Source organism: Pseudonaja textilis, chromosome 2, assembly GCF_049901715.1.
Source record: "Pseudonaja textilis isolate UNSWEBS1 chromosome 2, rPseTex1.2, whole genome shotgun sequence".
Taxonomy (NCBI): Eukaryota; Metazoa; Chordata; class Lepidosauria; order Squamata; family Elapidae; genus Pseudonaja; species Pseudonaja textilis.
In genome coordinates this window covers 114,025,439-114,046,736 of record NC_141991.1, presented here as the reverse complement: position 1 = coordinate 114,046,736, position 21,298 = coordinate 114,025,439, and the positions used below count along the sequence as shown (strand labels likewise).

Genomic DNA, 21,298 nt, shown 5'->3' with positions numbered 1-21,298 from the left:
CCACAACCACCAAAACAAGTACAAATATGAACTACAATGAATGAGGATTTCACTGACCTGGAAATCCATTTGCCCTGGCTCCTTATCAATCAAGAAATTGTTGTTGAAGAATGTTCATGACCAGCAAGTTTGCAAATATTGTTATGACAAATAAATGACAAGACATAAATACAATAATTCAAATTCAAAATAACAATATAAACTTAATTTTAGATTACATTTTGGGTACAAAATCTATTTTTAAAAGCCTTTAAATTAGAGGAAGTGCACATATATGCCACCATAATCATCTTATTTGCCAAAAACTATGAAGCCCCATGCTCTTAAGACAAAAAAAAATTAGAAAGGGGACTCTTGGCTTCACTGGATGTTCCCTGCATTCCCAAATGGTTATTCAGTTTATTCAATCGAAGAAAGTTTGAGAAACAATGTCTCAAAGAAAAAACATACCTAATGAAATTATTTTTAATGAACAAAGAAAGGAGTATTGTAAACCATTCGTCTTTTTTATTTATTTATTTATTTTTGTCAATTGCTTGCAAGATAATAGCTATAAGTAAAAACATAGTTATGAATACATGCATATAAGAAAAATAAAAAATAAAAGAAACAACAGGACAGGGACTGTAGGCACGTTGGTGGGCTTATGCACACCCCCTACAGACCTCCTAGGAAAGGGGTGAGGTCAATAGTAGACAGTCTAAGGTTAAAGTTTTGGGGGTTTGGGGAAGAAACCACAGAGTCAGATAGAGTATTGACCACTGTTGCTGAAGTCGTATTTCCTGCAATCAAGTTTGGTGCGATTAACCTTGAGTTTGTATCTATTGTTTGCTCCTGTGTTGTTAAGGTTGAAGCTGAAGTATGCATTGACAGGTAGGACACTGCAATGTATGATTTTATATACTATACTTAGATCGGACCGCACCAGTTACAAAATAAAGAATCTTCCTCCAGATTTATGGGGGAAATAAGTGCGCCCTGCGCAGGCTAAGATAGTAAATTATGTTATCGCCGGCGCCGTCCAACCTTCCGGCCTCCGGTTCCTGCACTGCAAAAGTCGCACTTCGGAGGGCGCGCTTTTCCCGCCTCAGCCAGGCGATCTCGGCCTTCCCTTTCACGCCGGCCGGCAGAGAGCGATGGAGAGCCGCTCAAACCCCAACTCAGCCAATGGTGCGCCACAGAATCAGCCGGAGGAAGTCTCCCGCGCACCCGGTTGTTGTGTACAGTTTGGAAAGATCTCCAGGGGACGCGAAACACCAGGAGGCAGGCGAGGTGAGGCGAGGCGGCGGCCCGCCATCGGCAGATTCCCTGCACACCGGTCCCAGATGGAGGGCGGTGGCGGCAGAGCTCTCCGAGGGGAGACCCAGCCCGGGCGCCTGCTTGCCAGCTGTCTTTCCAAAGAGAAGGGGGCGTAATTGGGCTGGGTGGGGGGACTCCAGTACGCATTGAATGGCGGCGCCCAAACACCTGTCATTGGTCTCGCGGGGAGATTTCATTTAGCTCAGAGCAGAACTCACACCCGACGAGACCCAGGAGTCCCGGGAATCTGGCAGTGCGCGGGGGCTGCACACGTGCTGTAGCTTCGCTTGCCCGAGCCCGCCTTGTCTGGGCTACCCAGTTACCATCATGAAGGAGACCAGAGGGTCCAAGGATCAGCAGCTCACGGTGAGTGGAAGTGGAAAGGGGCCTGGAAGGTTAGACCCAAAAGAGTCGGACTCCTAACTCCCAGAATTCCCGGCCAGTATTATCAATAAAAGCAAGAAGCTGGTGGAGCTTGAGAAAAAAAGCAGGCAAAGCCTTTGCGGAACTACTAGAAATTGGAGAGGAACATTTAATAGGGTTTTTGTTAAAACTTCCCTTCTGGTGGCAAGAAGAAGCCACCAAATGCAGCAGAATGAAATTATTAGACTTGTTAATAAGTACATCAAATATAAAAGTAGATGGTTGTAAGGCTGTCTTCTCGATATAAAGGACCTGTCCCATCAAGAGGGATCTGGCCTTACTTGTTTCCATCACATAGTCTGTCCCATAAATTGGAATGGCAATATACATAAAACTCAATTAAATCTTATGGCGTAGAGTGAAATGGTCAAACTGCACTATAAATAATGCCCAACTCGATACAGCAATACTCGCATTTATGTCATTAGTGCCAAAGAAAATGGGAGTCAGTGATGCTCAGCTTCTTTGTTTTAAACAGTTTTCCCTAACTGGGCCTTTCAAAAATAGTGGGTGTTTTCTGATCATAATTCTGTGTTCATATAATGTATATTATATAAGCACAATGTTAATTGTTCAACTTTATCTTTATAAATTGATGCTCAGATAAGAAAGGGCTTTCCTGGTCAAATTCAGTGTTGTTGTCTGATACAGTTTATTATGTTTTGCATTTTTAGTACATATAGTTGAGCAACATGAGGAAAAGTAAAAGAGATTTCCACTCCTTGGAGCTTCCAATGTAAAATAAAGCAGTTGTGGGAGGCAGCAGAATACAGTAGAAATATGAATGGGAAGGATTTGTAGTTAGCCTTGATTGCTCACTAGAATTTTAAAAAAGTATAAATTGGAAATAGATATCTCTTGCTGAGGATATATATAGCTTTTTCAAACATGGTTTATAAGGTGTATTGCATAATTTAAATCATTCAGTTGCCTTTTAATGAAAGTTGTATGTACATATTACACATTAATGTGCAATTAAACATTCAGTTCAAGGACAACATTTGTAAAGCTATTTTGAAAATATATTGCATTGGAATAAAATTCTATTGTATCCTTCCTTCCATCCTTCCGAAGTCTGTAAAATGAGGACCCAGATTGTTGGGGGCAATATGTTGATGCTAAACCGCTCAGAGAGGGCTTAAAGTAATGAAGCAGTATATTAGTCTAAGTGTTACTGCTATTGTATTGGAGGATTGAAAGTGGTTACTTTTGTTGTCAGTGCTGTGATGGGGGTGTGTGGAGAAAAGTGTATGAAATAAATTTCAAAAGTGAAAGAAGACTTTAAAGAATCCTTTCAGAGCTGCTGCGGTATTTGTATAACAAGAAAGAAATCTTTCTTGGAGAATGAACCCATCATAGACATTTTGCCTGGCTTCACAAGAAATAGTTTAATTGTCTTTGAAATCAGCAATGCCATGGGATGTGCTTTCTAGGTTTGGAGCAGGGAAACTGTCTGGCCCCCTCACTGCAATTTTTGAACAATTCTGAACAGATATTATAGAATTGCCAGTGGTGAGTGAAATTAATACTTTTGGTTCAGCAAATTTTGGATGATGTCCAGAAGTTCCCGGTTTCTACTCAAATAGCATGAGGAACAGAAAGCAAGATGTTTTCCATGGATTCAGATCCTGTGTTAACATTCGTGTCAGGATAACAGATAAAGCCCTGCTAATAGGACGAGGGAGCTGTGCAGTTGGAGTTCACCCCTTTGTTATCTGTATGGGAAACAGTGAACTGAAGTCACTAAATCTCTTGGAGGCTTTAGAGATTGAATGGGATGAATTTTATAGGCTGACGTGGCTGTAGCTGGATATGTTGTTCCAGAAATGCTGCTGTCCAGGTGGTGTTTCCTTTCCTCCCAAGGAAAAAGCCTCTCATTGTCTGTTTGCGGCTACCTGCCAGGGCCTCAGAGACACACAGATGATTTTCTCTCTGTGGTGATAGACGGACTCAGGTGAGGCACACTGGGCAGGGAAGAACTTGGGAGTTGAAGAAACTCTGCTTACACTTTGGGCCTTGGATGGCCAGGGCACGGAGACTGAGGACTTCCATGCAGGTGCTCGTTTTTCTTTCTGTTGCTCTTTGGCTATTTCACAAATTGTGAGATATCTCAGTCACTCATCCATCTTCTTGTATTCTAGGTGGCACTTCGCATACGGCCAATCAGCATGGCAGAGCTGGAAGAAGGAGCCACACTCATTGCTCACAAAGTGGATGACCAGGTATTGTGAAAGCCCTTTCTGATAAATGGGTAGAATTTAGTTTTATGAACTGATCTTTGAAGCTAGAATTAAAATCAATTTCTGGAAATGCTCCCCTTCCCACATGAGGGGGAAACACATTTCATTTGTTTAAAAACTCACATCAATACAGTTTGAGTTCAGATTTTATACAGGAGCCAGTAGCGAGGGAAGACATTACCATTTAATGTAAAGAAAGTTTGTTGGATCAGTACCCCCTCATCCAAAAGTTATTCGGAATTCCAGAGATGAGGAAAGAAAAGGCATTCTATCCACGGAAAAAGTTATTCTATTCAGAGATCAGAGTTACGGTCCATAATTTTTTTGCCACTGTCTATGCTGGCAGGCTTAACGGAACTAAATTCAGAGGCTGGTACTAGACTGCTGATCTCAGCATATACACAAAAATAAAAATCCAGGTCTCAGACAAATAAAAAGCAGCACATAATGGATCAAAGTCTGATCCTTTGAACTGGAGTTTCAAGGAAACTTGCCATCTGTAACTTTCAAAAAGTTTACTTTTTTCCAAGCGATGTGTTCTATGTAGCTTTCCTCTTTAGCTCTGAGTGGCTGTCAAGCTTGTTTGAAATTCTTCAGAGCATGGAAGTTAAAGGCTGATTCTCACTTTCTTCAAAAACTGAACTTAGCTAATTGAAGCTCTTCTTGGCCATCAAAGCTCTCAGAAATATATCTTATTAGCAACTGCTAAGTAGCCTTGCTGGGTTCCCATTTGCTGCAGTCAGGAGGGAAATTAGTATGTTGATTAAAAGAATATGTTTTCTCTTCTCTTGAGAACTAATGAGAAGAGTTGGCTATGATTGACCCAACAAGTCTGACTCCAGAGACCCAGACAGTCCCCTGTGGGAGCCACAATGTTGTATCTACATGCTATATTTGTTAGGGTTGAGAAATTACATCATGGCTGAACATTTGTGACAGATAGTTTTTGCAGTTTGGGGAAATGAATTTTTTGAGTCTACTTTGTATTTATTGTACAGACAAATCCATTTTGCGTGTGCCATGGTATGCTAATTAATTCTATATCTCTTAAAAACAAGTGTTAACTGCCACTGTTGAATCTTATCAAACCATGGATCAATCTTTTTTAATCTCTTGGGGGAATCTGTATCCTTCCCCCACTTCCTTATCTAGCAAGCTAAATGGCACAATTCTGACCCAGTATTTAGGGAGGAGGGACAAGGTAAAGCCCAGTTACCACGAAGTGGGAAAATTAGACTAAACGGTAATTTTAATAATTGAGATTAAACTGTAGGTTTTGTTTGAGGTATACATTTTTGGCTGGATTTGTAGATGCAATGATAGATCAAAACAAAGAATATTGTGTATGCTGAGTGAGTTCCTTGTAGAAGAGAAAGTGAGTTAGGCAGTTGAACTAAATCTTGTTATTTAAGAGTGAAGGGTAGCTTTCTGATACATTGTGCATTGCAGAGGGCCAAAGCATTTTAATAATCTGCTACTGCTAAGATTTACAGGTCAAAACTATGTGATTAGATGTCTGTCTCGTAAAGGCAACATGTCATATTACATAGTCTTACTGCAAATATATACATAAAATAACTAGAAACAGAATGGAATTAAGCAAAGGGAGCATTTTAAAAATCTAAAAGATACCAATAAAAGTTCCAGTTTCTTCAAACAAACCAGACCTTTCTATACTCTTAGTTAGGCAATCTGTTAATTAGGAAAGTAGATGAATACAAACAACAAAAAATAAAATAAAAATAAACAGTTGATTAAAGAAAAATGCTGGCAATTGAAAAAGATAAAAATTGTGCAGATATGTTAGGTGACTTGGATTAATGCTTTCAAAAGATAGTTAAATGCAGCAAGAGGCAGAATAATATAATTTTATTTTATTTTATCATTTTCCAAAATTAAGATTTATGACTAGTGCAAATTATCAGTCATCAAAAAGGCAGCTGTTCTAAATGATGTCATTCAGATAGTTTATTTATTCATAATAAAACTATTATGGAAGAAATTAAAGATAGAGAATTGCCATGAAGTTTCAGTTCTACAGAATCAGAAAAAATTCTAAAGTTAGTTAGCATGTTTATAACATGTTTTCAGCCACATCAGTGTATTCAAGAGTTGTTTTTTAAATTGGAAATTGCAGAATATTCTGATTAGTTAGCTTCCTATTGTACAGTCACACTGTTGAAACAGATAAGTTATGGGCTATCATGGAAACAATATTCATTTAAGGAATAATTAGCAAAAGTGATGGTTGTTGAGGTAGCCCAAAGTTTGGGGCAAGCCTGAAAGTAAGGAATCAAAGATAAATGGATATCTTACCCAGGCAAATATCTAACAATTCCTCCAAGCTATTCAATTATTGTGCCTTGCAGTACTATTTCCTTGACTCTTTGACCAGTGTATGTGGAGGAAGGGAGGGAGTTTCTGTGACAACAGTATGAAAAGAAACCATGTAGATCTTTCTTGTTGTTTTAAGAACAGGAGCATGTAGTAAAAAAAGAAAAAGAGGCAAATTTGAACTTACTATAGTTATTTGTGTACCCCTATTAATACAGTGTGAAGGGGTCGCTTCTTATTTCTTAGAACTAAGGTTGCCATGGAGACAGCTTTCTCACTGCCCCATCCAGCTGAGGACAATGCTTTATGGACCATGCCAGCAAATTGTTTACAGGAGTGATTTGTCGTCATGACAATAAGGTATTGGATTCAAAACAGGGTTGGAATTAAGCAGTAAGAAGGAACAACATCAGAATTGCTTCCGGGCCTGATATCAGGCAGTAGATATACAACCACATCCCTGTCTGGAGCTGAAGTACATTTCCTCAAAAGACTAATGCCTTTTGGTCTGGCCATGAGCCAGGACTTCATTTTAATCAGAAGTAATTTTCAGGGCCACAAAGTAAAACTTACCAAGCAGTCTTTGTTGGTGCTTGCTAGCTTCATTCCAAGGTGTCAGAATACACTTAACGTTATATCCACAATAGAAATTATTTCCAGTCAAGTAGTATCAGATTCACTTTTCCAAATTAAGAAAGTATGTTGGGCGTTCCTCACCTTGGTCTTTCTGTTGCTTATTTTATCACTATATCCACATAAAAGAATAATTAGCCCTGTTCGGTTTATGATTATTTAAAAATATGCATTTTTAAATATGTACATTGCCCCAGGTAAAATTAATTCATTTGCTCAGCTCTTTACATGTATTAGTGTCCTTGAACATGCCTAGGTCATTGCATATACACAAAAATGCCTTATTCCATACTTCATGTAATTTTGGTTGACAACGTCCATAATCTGAGCCTTTGATTAAAATACATTTTAATCAAAGAATGAAATCACATCAATTGAAGAAGTATAAATACCAAAGAATAATTGTTTATTAGTTTTAAAAGCACAAATTGCACCAGTTCATATCAAAATACAAACCTAACAAATTCTTTCCCCTATACCCAATAGCAGAAAAGATTCTCAAATTCACTCTAGTGTGCAAATACATTTACTTTCATGCATAAGAGTAAGTGGGAGGGTATCTAGGGTTCAGGTAAATAGGAGCCTCTCTAGGGTTGTGGAATTCCACATTTTGATCCTTTGCTATCTTAATGCTGTGAAAATTTGACATGATTTAATGGAAGAAAAAAAGAGAGAGAAAAAGCATATTTGGTAGGGAATATATTATCAAACACTCAAACAGGTATGGCACCTGCATTTCAAAAACAACAAACAGTAGGATGGAACTAAAGAAAGGGTTGAGCAGTTGAGAAACTGATCTTTTCATGTGAAGGCTTAATAATGATTGCTTCTACGCAGAGAAAGTAGAATGATTTAATTTCTAACCACTGCAGGTAATTCAATTCTCATGACAGTTCTCTAAAATGATAGTAAGGATGCTGCAGCAAGCAATAAATAAAATGAGGCAAAGGATTCATGCAACTACTTCAGTTCCTTCTTCCCACTTCAGCTCATTTACACTCCAATGTCTCTTGCCCAGTAAGTGGTATCTGACAACTATGAGAAACCAAAGATTCCACATGCAATCTGAAAACTTCAAAAATCTGATGTGGCTTTTAACCCATATAAACAACTTTTCAAAACCAAGCAGACTATATATTTATAGTATATAATTATAATTGATTAATCTTAATATACTAAAATTTACACACACACACACCCCTACATATACAGGGTACATAACTGATAGCTCACATTGATATTTCTGATGTAATTTTATATTGCATTCTAACAATGCAGCTTTCTTGTCAAGCTAGCTGAATTTTGAATGAAGTGTCATCATTGGATAATTAGGCAAGGATTCACCTTTTAAATGTGCTAACCAGAGGCATCGACAAATGCTGACCTTTCGTACATAGGTTCATCTGATGTCACGATGCATACATAGGAGAAGTTTGCAATGGTGTAATATTGCTTTCATTTTTGATCTTTTGTCCCCCTCTGCAGATGCCTATAATATCTTTTGCAACTCCAAAAATGTCCCAGGATTGTGCCACTGCAATATGATAGCAAATTGTTGTAGCTTATTTGGTCACCTATTACTTATGCAATTTTATATTTCCCCAATCAATTTACATTAAAACAAAATAATGATCCACAGTAAAAATCTAATCCCCGGATCAATATAAATAGTTGGAAATGGCTGCCCATTCATCAATCCAGGGAAAAAGTGATCATTCAAAAATGAGAGTTTTCAGTCTGGGCTTTCCTAAAAACAACAATGTTGGAACAACCATGCAGAAAGCCTGACTTGTGATCTGCATTTTCTTTATCTGTCATCATCAATAGTCAAGAAGTTGATCATTTAAGATTTAAACTGGGAATGTTAACCTTATTAAATACACTGTTGCTTTTCTTACCATCTATTATGCTATTTGGTTGCAGAATCTGGTGATTTTGCACAGAAATTAACTAGTTCTTATAGTGAAGCTTATCAAGATATGTTGCAAGGCTGAGTTTTTTCAGCCTCCTAATTTGGGCTGAGAGGGAATAAATGGCCCAAGAACACACAACTCATTTTTGACGCCTGAGGGAGGATTATAACTAGGTCTCCTTGTTCCTAGGCCAGCACATTAACCAATAGATCACCCTGGCTCTATCTTGTTGGAAGACTTAATGTGCCTAATTTGGGCAAAAACCTCCTTCAATCGCACATATTGTTCAAAATTGGCTTAAACATTGGCTTTTCACATATGATGTCATCAATTATGACTCTGCAGCCCTTGGGGGTGGCAAAGAAACAATTGAGGCCAAGGCAACGTTTATCAATTTCAGTTAGCTGAAGTATCTTCTTACAGGGTCCAAATTTTCTGGTTTCCGAAATAGCAGATGCACACACTTTAAACTCAGCCCCTTAGGGGATGCTGATTTGAATAATTCTTTAACAGCGTCTGCATATCTCTGTATTTTAGTCTCAAAACATGATGGTCTTAAACAAGATGAAGGGAGTTGTTTAACATCAATTTTGGATTCTAATGTGATATAAATGCAATATAAATCTTTCAATTAATTAGTTAAAGATAAATATCCTGGGATAGACAATCTTTTATTTATTTATTTATTTTGTCAACCGATTATAAGATAACAGGTATAAATATAAACATAGTTATGAATACATGAAATGGATACATATAAGAAAAATAAAAAAAAGAAACAATAGGACCGGGGCGGTAGGCACATTAGTGCGCTTATGCATGCCCTCTACAGACCTCTTAGGAAGGGGATTGAATTTATACCATCCCCCAACACGCAGAGGGTTAGGGTTAGGGTGGCAAATACGGAGGCAAAATTACCAATTTCTGACTATAATGCCTCCTCATAAAAGTAGAAATGGAAGGTCTCCAGCCCATTACCAAATTGCCTGAAATTGTATTGCCGTAATTCAGCAGCAAATCAACATGCTGAGCCTTTGTAAACTTTGCAGAATTGTTGCTCTGTTTACTAGCACTTTTAGTACATAACAGTACAAACAATCTTTTTTAGATCCTGTTACTGGAAGCATTCCTAACAAATCATTGATATTCTTAACATTCCATCCCACAAGATGGGATACTTTGCCCAAAATTATGAAGATGGACTAAATCTGCCTGTTTAAAGTTGATCCCTTAGAGTCTTTCTAACTGATCATAGAAAGTAGGAATAAGCAAAAGCTTCGGACAGAATTATAGTTTTATCTATGTTTTTTCTTGGGCAGATAGACACCAAGACTGCTTCCCAGTTTTCTGGAAGAATTTGATTTGCAAACAAATACAAGTCCACCTCAGGCATGCAAGTTTAAACTAAAATGATTACAGAACATTCTAAATAAGTTGGAGTTTTTGTTCTAATGAGTAAAATAACTTGAACATTAATTGTTATTAATTATTAATTAATTTTATTCATTAACACAAAATATTTTAAAACATTTAGTGATTAATAACATTCTCAAAGACTTCCTGAACAAGTGCCTGCTGTATTCTTGGCAAAGTTTTTCAGAAGTGGTTTGCCACTGCATGCTTCCTAGGGCTGAGAGAAAATGACTAGCCCAAGGTCATCTAGCTGGCTTTGTGCCTAAGGCAAGACTAGGACTCATAGTCTCCCAGTTTCCAGCCTGATTCCTTAACCACTACAACAAACTGGCTCTTACTTCTCTTTAACAGAGCCTTTTATTCATTACAAAGAAGTACATTATTCCTTTTCGTGCGGCAGTGTTGCTCTTGAAGTCCTGTCCTTGGCACACCTGTGATGACAGAATGAAATGAATCTCGCGGAACAGAGATGAAAACTAAAGCAGCCTTGGACCCCTTTATCAAGAACATCTCTTTCCTTTCCCTTTTATACTCATTTTGTGCAATTCCATCTCCCCTGTTCCAATGGCCAAGGGAGCAGGACCAATTATATAATAATACCTGGTTAGGATTTTCAGCCATTCTCTAAAATTCAGCTGGGCTGCTTGCTGCCAAATTTTAGCAGCATGTTTAGTTTACTTTACTTTATTGTCATTGCAGCTCATACAACGAAATTAAATACCATCTTCAGTGTATGACTATGAAAATAAACACAAGCACACATCCTTCACATTCTATACATTAAATTGAAAACCCCTGATATTGCATTAATATTGCACTATATAGTAGAATTCAACAGAGATACTGCCCTGGGATAGAAGCTGTTTTTCAACCTATTTGTCCTTGTTTTTATTATCCTGTTCCATCTGCCAGATGCTAATAGTTTAAAAAAAAGGGGGTGCCCAGGATGAGATGGATCTTTGAGAATGTTTTGAACTTTCTTAAGGCAGTGGGAGCTATAAAGCTCTTCCAAAGAGGGGAGAGGGCAACCAATGATCCTCTGGGCAATGACATTAACCCTTTGGAGTGCTTTCCTATCTGCCACTGTGCAATTGGCAAATCATACAGAGGTGCAGTAAGTTAAGATACTCTCTATGGTGCAGCGGTAGAAGGTCACCAGCAGTTTTTCATTCAGTTGTTTTCTGAGAAGTCTCAGGTAGTTTATGTGGCACTTGGGGAATCATAAAGAAATTTGGTAGCTGCAAGTTATCTATTACTGCCTTTGTAGCACAAAACCTATAACAAGAGGTATTCAGTCCAGCCAAATGTTCTACCTCCCTCCTTTAACATACATTAATTCATTCATACTTTAAATCCATTGATGGTTATTGAAATGCTGTTCAGTAACTCTTAGTATAAATAAGGTGGAGCTTTTGACTATTTAAAGTGATTATTAACTGTAGCAGTTATTAGGCTATAAAATATTGGGGAAGTCCCAGGATATCCTCCATAGTTTTACCAGTTACATAATTTACCAGCTACGCCTGTCCTCCTCGGTGGGGGCAGGGATGTAAGGCATTATTCATCATTTGCTTCACATATCTGACTTTGAATCTTCACAAGAATTGAGAATCCTTGTGAGAAACCTTTTAAGAGTAAATAATATCATGAACTGAATTCAGGTTTCTACAACACTGTTGTGAGATCTAACCACCATGCCCCACTGGTTAATTTGTTCTTGTGCTTTTTTAAACCAGCCTCTCTGCTCCCTGGTATTAATGACTGCCTTACACAGAGTCCCTTTAAAGGCCTCTTAGAAATGGTGAAACCCAACCCAATGTCACTGTCAAAGGCAATCTGATCTCCATATACACAAAGACAACAGGTTGTGCTCACAGGGTATAGGGGGGAGGGGAGAGACATGCTAACATCTGCTATGCCTTTAGTAGCTGCTTCTATAGCAGGTATCCAGGTTTACTTCTCCACTGTCAGATCCTTAGTGAAAGCACTGAGCGTCTACTGAGTATAGGCATAGAATCTATTTCAACAGCTATTGGGGATATGACTGGAACAAATCTAATGATAGGAACCTAATAATTCTTTCCAAAAGATCAGCCACAGCCATATAAGAAAAGTTCCCAAGATTCAAATATATTTAAATTTACATTGTATGTTTTGAAGTTTCACTACAAAATGTACAGTAAATATGCAGCATTGATAGAAGCTCCAGCTGTGCAGCTGGAAGTCAGTTGTGTCCCATGGCAACACTGTTGCCCCTCCATCCTAAATGCATGTCTTCATCTGTCTGCCCACTCTCACTCACTCTCATTGCTGATCTTGTGGGAGTTAAGCCTAATAAACAGACACCTGATCAGTAGCGTCCCCTGGCTAGTATGGACCTGTCCTTTCTGTCATTCCAGATTAAAGTTGACAGGAAACAGAGCAACACAAAAGAAAATTAATTATCTCTAAAAGGATTAGATGGGTGGACACCTCATTAATCCATTTGTTAATGCTGGCTATACTAGCTCAAGGGCCATTCTGTGTTCCATGTTTACTGCATTATGTTAATGTCTAGGTAGGGTCCACCCAGAAAGCCGCTGTCAGTGATGGACAAATGTGATCCAATATAGGAGTGCTATCATTGAAGGACTTGAGAGGACTTTGAGTAATATTTACAGAAGTTTGAGGTGGTCCCAAAATGGAACTGCCTCCTTCTCAAGATGCTAACCTTTATCATCTCCAGTTGGAACTGGACAAAAGTTGTTCAGTATTGTCAGGTCTAAGATTGGCTTCTTGAGAAGAGAATCCACCACCACCTTCTTCCAGGCAAGTAGAACTATGTTCTCCCACAAAGAGGCATTGACCATTACTTGGACCCAACTCATACAACCTTCTGGGAGGCTTTATTCAGTCAGGAGGGGCATGGCTCTGGAACACAGGCGACTATGCTCACAAGAACAAGGACTCTATGCAGCCCCTTCAAAATCAGTCAGCTCAAACCCTTCCTAGATAATGAGCTAGGGCAAGCCCAACCAAGTCAAACTCCAAGTGAAACTGAGTGATTTTGTCCAATAGAAACCTAGAATAACCTTCACAACAGTTCTGTGAGGGATTCTGCTTGTTCCTCTTTAAATAGAAGGGACCTGGTCATCAAGAATGAGGCTTCTGGCTGTTTCGTCTGGATGCAATAAGCAGAAAAGCAAGCATACTTTGCCACTCTTATCAATACAAATAATTGGTTTCGCTCTGTTTTTCTCCAGCACTGTTCTAGATGTCTGTCACAAAATACCCCAGATCTCCATAAATCAGGGGACTGTCTAGGATCCATGATCACAGAGAATCTGTACAGATACAGGTGCGATCCAACCTAAAGCCCTCATACTCATTCCAAGCTGCAACTAAGGTCTTGTGCCAGAGATTCAGTAATCATTCCAAGCCCCTCTGAAACCGCTACTGGTTCTATCAAATACCTGGAGTAGCTTAGGTTCTTCCTTCCTGAAATGAGGAACAGTTACAGAGAACCCTGGATACAAGAGACATTGATCTATGATAGGGATGTTAAACTCACAAAGTCACGACATCACATGACATATCATGACTTTTTTCCCCTTCATTAAACCAAGGTTGGACATGGCCAGCACGTGATGCATCCAGCCTGCAGGCCATGAGTTTGACACTCCTGATCTATCACAAGGGACGGATGTTAACATACCCTAAACAAAATAATCTCGGCTGAGACCTGATCTGTCCCTGAATTGAGGATTACCATCTTCAACATAACCCATAGTTCTGAGGTGCAATGGAATATCATCCCAGCTTCCAGTGACTTGATCTTCCTCCCTCTGGGTATTTCCCAGCACATCTTCCCCTATTATAGCTGGGCTGTCTAATTAGATATAAGCCAATTCACAGCCACAGTCTGAGTACCCAAGAGATCCATGGGCCCTTTGCCTGGCTATTAATAGCCGTTATACCTTGTGGGGATGACGTCAGGAAGAAAGACAAAGAAAATACAGGTAGTTATTGGAGAAGGTGTAAGTTATATAGCTGCAATGATAGGATGTCATCAGTTTCCCAAATTAATATCAAAGCTTGCATTGAGGCTAGGTTCTCACTTTGCACTACATTATTTTATTTATTTGTTTGTTTGTATTCCACCTTTATCATTTTTACAAATAACTCAAGGCAGTGAACATATCCAGCACACTTTCCTATTTTCCCCACATCAGCAACCCTGAGATAGGTTGGGCTAAGAGAATGACTGGCCCAAAGTCACCCAGCTAGCTTTTATGTCTAAGGTGGGACTTGAACTCACAATCTCCCTCTTTCTAGCCTTGTGCCTTAACCACCAGATCAAACTGACTCTCGTCCTTATGATTTATTTGATTTTTATTTAGTATAAATATAATCCACATTTAGCAACCATAATTAGGACTGGCAGTTTGGTTGCTAAGTGAAGTGGTCGCTAAGAGAAACCATGACTGTGCTTACGATCTTATTTCAGCCTTCTGTTGCTTTACAGACCTGCAAAGGTCATAAATACAAGAACTGGCTGCAAAGTTAACTTTTTCATCACCATTGTAATGGATGTTAAACAAGTCAGTTGCTAAATGAAGATTACTCTATGTATATTAACTCAAGAAGACGCAATGGCTCAGCGGTTAAACTTAAAGACACTGAGCTTGTCAGCTGGAAAGCTGACAGCCCAGGTTTGAGACCTGAGCACTGGGCAATGGGGTGAGCTCCCATTACTTGCCACAGCTCCTGCCCACCTAGCAGTTCAATAGCATGCAAATGCGAGTAGATAAATAGTTGCCACTTTGGTGGGAAGGTGACAGCGTTTTATGTGCCTCGATGTGTAGCCATACTGGCCACACAAATGTCTTCATACAAGACAGGCTCCCTCAACTAGGAAACAGATGAGCATCGCCCCCTAGAGTCTCAAATTATTAGACGGGGGAAACATTTACCTTCTTAGAGAAGTTTCTCTTAGAAGTGCAGGTAATCGTCACTTAATGACCCTAACTGGGACTAGCAACTCTGTTGTTAAGTGAAGTGGTCATTAAGCAAAACATCACATTACTTTCCCCGCTTAGAGACAGCTGTTCTGGCAGTACCTGTTGCCATCATTAAGCAAAACCCACATGGTCAGTAGACAAGGACCCACCCCAATCCAAGCCATTTCTGACTTGGCCCCTCCCAGCCTCAAGCCTGTTTTTCCATGGCAAGGGACTGTCTACCCTTCAACTTCTACATCTACCTAACTTCACACCCACCCACCCATTTCTGCCCATTTGGTCATCAAGGGACTAAGACAACTCATCGCAGCCAACTTACCACGATACATTTAAAAATTGTTGTGAAAAGATCATAAAATGAGGCACAACTCACTTAACAATTGCCTTGCTTAGCAACAGAAATTTGAGCAAAATTGTGGTTATAAGTTGAGGGCCACCTCTACCTATACATGACTTTGAGATGATGAGAGGAAAAATAACTGGGTGGCAACTCCAGACCATTTGGAACACGTATAACAATCCTGCCGGCCTTTCTGCCCCAGTATCCTTTCAGGTTTCTATTTCTCAACCTACTGGCTTGTTTCACCTCGTTTCACCTTGAGGTTCTAAGATCTTCCAACTAAAGAACAAATATAGACTCCTAAAGCAGGGTATATTGGATTAGAAAGAATTTACGTAAAGGTAGGCAGATTGTGGCCCCCATATGTTTTGGATTATGCCTTTCATAAATCCCTAGCAACATAATAGGTGATGGTTAATCACTGAAGTACATTAAATTGCCTCCCTTTGAGCTAGCAAATGCCAGTTACCAGGCAACTAGCGTTGAGCTTGAGGGAAAATCTTGCAATTGAGGGTATTACATTTCATGGTTACAGATAACGAGTCCTGAAGCAAGGTAACATTTTGCACAGAATCTTTCTAAAATAAGGACAGAGATGAATATGTAGTATGAAGTCCAGATCTGTGATCGAAGCATTGTTGCCAGTATAACGTGCCTCTTTCTTTGTTTCTCTTTTCTGGCGGCAAACAGATTTGCAGAGTTTTTGAAATACTACCAGTTCTCTTTGGCCAGGGACAAAGGTAGAAGAGAATTTATTAGCAAACATCCTACCTTGTGCAATAATGCTATGATTATATCTCCCTCGGTTTTACTCTTTGGTGTCCAAGTTATTTCCTGGTTCCTGTCTGCTGTTTGGAGGTTCTGTCATGTTTCTTATCCGTTGCTCCTTTACGACAGAAGGGCAAGAGAAAAGAATTGAAAATGTGATGTGACTGCAAAATGTTCCCCTTGGATAAAAATACTTGGCATACTCTTCATTTCATTATCTCCCTTGTTAAGATTTGTTTCTGCCTCTTCAGTAAAACGCCTAACATAATTTATCAAAATCCCAATCCATTCCTGCAGATGATTGTGCTAATGGACCCAATGGAGGACCCTGATGATGTGCTCCGTGCCAACCGGTCACGAGAGAAATCCTATCTGTTTGATGTAGCCTTTGATTTTGCTGCTACTCAGGTGAGGCCTGCCCCCCAGGCATTCCAAACAGAGCAGAAACTTTTTTGAACCCTGACTTTTAAAAATATATTGATAAAAAGCAGTGTGTCGAGAGGCCAAGAATTTGTGGCAGCAGATTGACAGAGAGAGGAATTAAGTGAATAACTAAAGTTCACCTTATATTACAGGAGTGGGCAACTATGGCCCTTTCAAGATCTGTGGACTTCAACTCCCAGAATTCCTGAGTCAGCTCAGTATGTTCAGGAATTCTGGGAGTTGAAGTCCACGAGTCATAAAGGGCCCATAGTTGACCCCCCCTCAGTATACATGGATGTTATGCTTGTTATTTTGTGTGTGTGTGTGTGTGTGTGTGTTATTAATTTTGAGCCAAATCACCCTCCTCTTTTTGAGAAACATTTAAGGAGTCCCATCTACTTTGACCCACTAAGTTGTGGGGGTGGGAAGAAGCACATCCAGACATTGCTTGAAGAAAAACACATAAACAGTTTCTTACACAGCTCCTCTTTTTCTAATCTCATATTTCTGACTTTTTTTCATACAAAACAAGGCAAAGGATACTCTACTCTGTTTGCTCAACTTTATTGCTTTACTGCCTGCTACTGCTTGTGTCAGAGGTGGTACAAGTATCTGGTGGGCCAAACTGTGAGCTCCATTTTGAAGGTAGACTGAAATTGAAGCTCCTGAGTGAGATCTGTTCCTCCTCTGCCAGGTATTATTCGTGGGCTGAGAATCAGGGGAGCAGAGAAGGAGTAGGGTAAGAAGAGTTTTGTGAGATATAGTAGATGACTAGAAATACAGAACCCAAATCTCTTGCCTTTTGGATGAACCTATTTTTTCAACCATTGATCGTCGTTTTTCAGAATGTGTTGGAAGTCATCATGGCCCATTTTGTGTGGATGTATATATAGCCAATATTGACATTCCATGTTTCTTAGACCAAGACATTTTTAAAGAAGAGATACAAGCATTTCAAGCGAAGAAGAGAGCCGACAAGTGCCAAGGGGGAGAGAGAATCAAGTCCTTTTTATTTTATTAATTTAGCTCAGAAGGAGAGTTTCAGCTTACTGCCTTCCCAGCCAAAGGGAAGTGCCTTGTTTTAACTCAGCTGTTTCAGATCTATAAATCTAGTTCATTTTGGCCTGCTTAACCACTGTCAACCCCGGAGCAATAAATCTGACATATATGGGACTGCCCCAAATAGTTGCTCTGTGTGCTATTTATTTATCTGTATCTCAAGATACATTCCAGCTTCTTCAGTCAATGATCCATGGGCAGAATGGTTAGATTGCATGCCAGATAGCAAGGCAGTAGCAACACCAAACTGAAGGCATAAGAGGAATAGATAAAGTTCAAGGATATCCATAGTAAAAAAAGTTTAAAAAGTCAATTTGGCAATCATGTCTGTGCAGTTGAAGCCTTACCTCTGTTATACATGTGTCCATTTCACACACAGGTATTCAATTGTGCACTTATAATTGCCATCTTGACTTTTTCTATCCCTTTTGTAGATATGTCTGATAAAGTTCATTGCTATCCATACCTTTATCTTTAGAGCAATTACTTCTTCCCTAAAAGTAAGTTCTTTCATGTTTTTCATCTATTCATATCTCTTCATCTCTCCCTGCAGGAAATGGTCTATCGTGCCACCACTAAAGGACTCATAGAAGGGATCATCTCTGGCTACAATGCAACTATTTTTGCCTATGGCCCAACAGGTAAAAACATAGGCTCAGTTCTGATTGAAGCTGTCTATTTCATTTTCCAATGAGTTGGTAACAACCAAGCTCTGGTTGCTATAACTGTAGACTTCTGTAGTCTTGCAAGCATAGACTGTATAGTCCTGGAAGCAATTGGACTCAGCTGAGAAATACTGCTTCCTTTGTGGTAATGAATGCAGAGCAATATTCTTTGCATGGGAAATAGAAGACGGCCAAAAAGAAAACATATTTGGACCACGTGTTTTAATTCATTGCTTTTTTCAGGCATGCATACCTTAGTATTGATAGAAGAGAATTTTTGTAGCTCAGGATTAAACTGTGGCGTCCTTGGTGCTGTATCAGCTTGGTTGTTTTCTTGCAGATATTTCATTGCCAAACTAGGTAACATTATCAGTACTAGTAGAGAGTGGAGTTTGCTCTCATTGTATATATTGGTGGTTTCTTCTGTCAGTGTCATTGAGAGTGGTCTTGGTGGTTCCTTAATTGGACTATTTGCTTATGATTAACTTATTTGTCTGAATTGGTAATTCCTTGATTGGGGTATTGTTTGCTTCTTAATTGTTAGTCTACCATTACTCTTGGTGTTAATCTCTGTTCATCTAGATATTGGTTCTGGTGAGGTGTTCTGGTCTTTTTGTTTCCTTTTTGATTGTCTTTTTTGAATGGCACGTAGATGTTACTTATCTCTATGTGACTGTTGATTGACAGTTTGTCTGAGTGCCAGGCTTCCAGGAATTCTCTAGTGTTTGGGGGTTTGGCTTGGTCTAGGATGCTCATGATTTCCCAGTTGAAACTATGGTTAAGTCTGTCCATGTGTTGTGAAATTAAGGAGTTTTCATCATGTCTTCTTACTACTAGTTGGTGTTCATGGATGTGTTCTGCTAGTCTTCTGCCTGTTTGTCCGATATAGTGGCTGTTACAGTCGTGTATATTGGTCTCCAGTCCCCAGTCTGTGGACTGGTACCAGTCTGTGATCTGCTGGGAACCAGGCTGCACAATCGGCAGGTGAGCATGCAAAGCTCCACTTGTACAAGTGGCAGACAAGTGTGCTAAAACACCCTCTCCTCCCCCTGCTGCTGCTGCCGCCACTGCTGGTCCAGAAAAGTTGGACACCTCTGTTGTAGGTGACTCCTGGTTTTTTTTCCTAGGGCTACTGGGTCTTTCCATTTACTTAGAGTGTTTGGGAGGGATTTAATTGGTTTGTGTGCCACAGTGATACCATGTGGTACCTCAATATTGTTTGAAAACAGAACACCCTCATTGATTAATTGCAGGCTAACTGGAAGCACAAAGATATAAATGTCTCTTCATAAACAAAGTCATTTGTTCATTTAACCTTTATGCTGTTCCGTAACTTCAATCAGAGGTTGGCCTATAGCTCGGAAAACACATTTTTTTGCAGTCACTATAGTGGTTAAAGCACCAGGCTAGAAATCAGGAAACTGTGAGATTTAGGCATGAAAGCTCTCTTAGCCCAACTTACCTCATAGATTGTTGTTGAGGGGAAAATAGGAGGAAGGAGTATTAAGTATCTTCACCATCTTGAATTATTTATAAAAATAATAAAGACGGGATTTTAAAAAATCTAAAAAAAAAGAACACAAGGCTCCTTTCAAAGAAAATGTAATGACAGTTTTGGATCATCCCAGAATGGAAATCCCATTTTATCAACCATTTTTCTGATCTCTTTCCTTACACCTCAGGCTGTGGAAAGACCTACACCATGCTTGGCACTGATCATGAGCCTGGCATTTATGTCCAGACACTCAATGATCTCTTCCATGCTATTGAGGAGACCAGCAATGACATGGAGTATGAAGTCTCCATGTCCTACCTGGAGGTAGGTCACTTTGAAGGAGTCAGAAAGGAAAATGAATGAATGAATGAATGAATGAATGAATGAATGAATGAATGAATGAACGAACGAACGAAATAAGATTGCTCAGTTATCTTTCCAGGAACAGAGAGACAATCCTTCAGTTATATAGTGTGTGATTTCCCAATTTCTGTTAATTGATACAAGTATTTTTAACCCATGAGTTTTGAGTACGTCAACATCTATTTTTGTGAAATCTGATGTGACTCGCTTAATACCCGCCTTGCTTAGCAACAGAGATTCTAATCCCCATTGCGACTGTAAGTTGAAGGCTACCTGTATACAAAGGGACATGTATACCAAGGGACAAACCAATAAGCTAGTGTGCCAGGCATGTATTGAATTCATATTCATTTACACATTAAGTGGTATGTATCTCCTTCTACTTTGCCTGAGTGGTGAAAGGTTACATGGGACCCTGTCATTTTTTCTTCTTGTCCAACATATCCTGTCCTCTTCAGCCTTTCCGCCTTTATGGCTGATGTATACTTCATATGGTATGTTGAGATAATTTCCATGGCAACCCATTAGGACTCATGCTTGTATAATATTGACTCGCATTAGCAGCCTCGAATAAGCAGCACTCAGCAACAAAACAGGAAAAGCAAGAAGTAGTGGCTAGAAGAAAACCCTGAGCACAGCAAAACTTTCCTGAAGGAATGAAGGTCACTTTCTCCTTTTTCCCCTCAACTCTGTCCAAATGTTTGAAAGTGGAGTGACCATCTTTCCATTTTGCTTCCTTTTTGCTTTGGAAATCCAGGTTTTCCTATCTTCTTGTCTCTCAAATCAACTTTCCTGTGTTTACTCAGAAATTAAACCAAAATATTTCTGATTTGGCATACAGCTCATTGTATCAGCTCATTTATATATGTCTGCAGTGCACCACATTGAATCTGCTTGACGATGTGATTCAGACTGTGACTTTTGTTTAGC

At 39.3% G+C, this 21,298-nt stretch overlaps 1 protein-coding gene across 2 annotated transcripts in view; it reads left to right on the top strand.

The window, feature by feature from the left end:
- The first annotated feature begins 1,218 nt into the window (after positions 1-1,218).
- The window catches only part of KIF19 (kinesin family member 19), a 42,593-nt gene continuing 22,513 nt past the window's right edge, over positions 1,219-21,298 (top strand). Inside the window, exons 1-5 of one of the 2 annotated variants that reach the window (XM_026701738.2) lie at positions 1,219-1,665; positions 3,864-3,944; positions 16,661-16,771; positions 18,399-18,486; positions 20,193-20,329. In XM_026701738.2, coding sequence (XP_026557523.1) covers positions 1,627-1,665; positions 3,864-3,944; positions 16,661-16,771; positions 18,399-18,486; positions 20,193-20,329 — 456 coding nt within the window. In that variant the 5' untranslated portion in view covers positions 1,219-1,626. Of the gene's footprint in view, positions 1,666-3,640; positions 3,779-3,863; positions 3,945-16,660; positions 16,772-18,398; positions 18,487-20,192; positions 20,330-21,298 lie in introns of those variants that run through there. The other variant, XM_087924995.1, reaches the window with a different exon arrangement.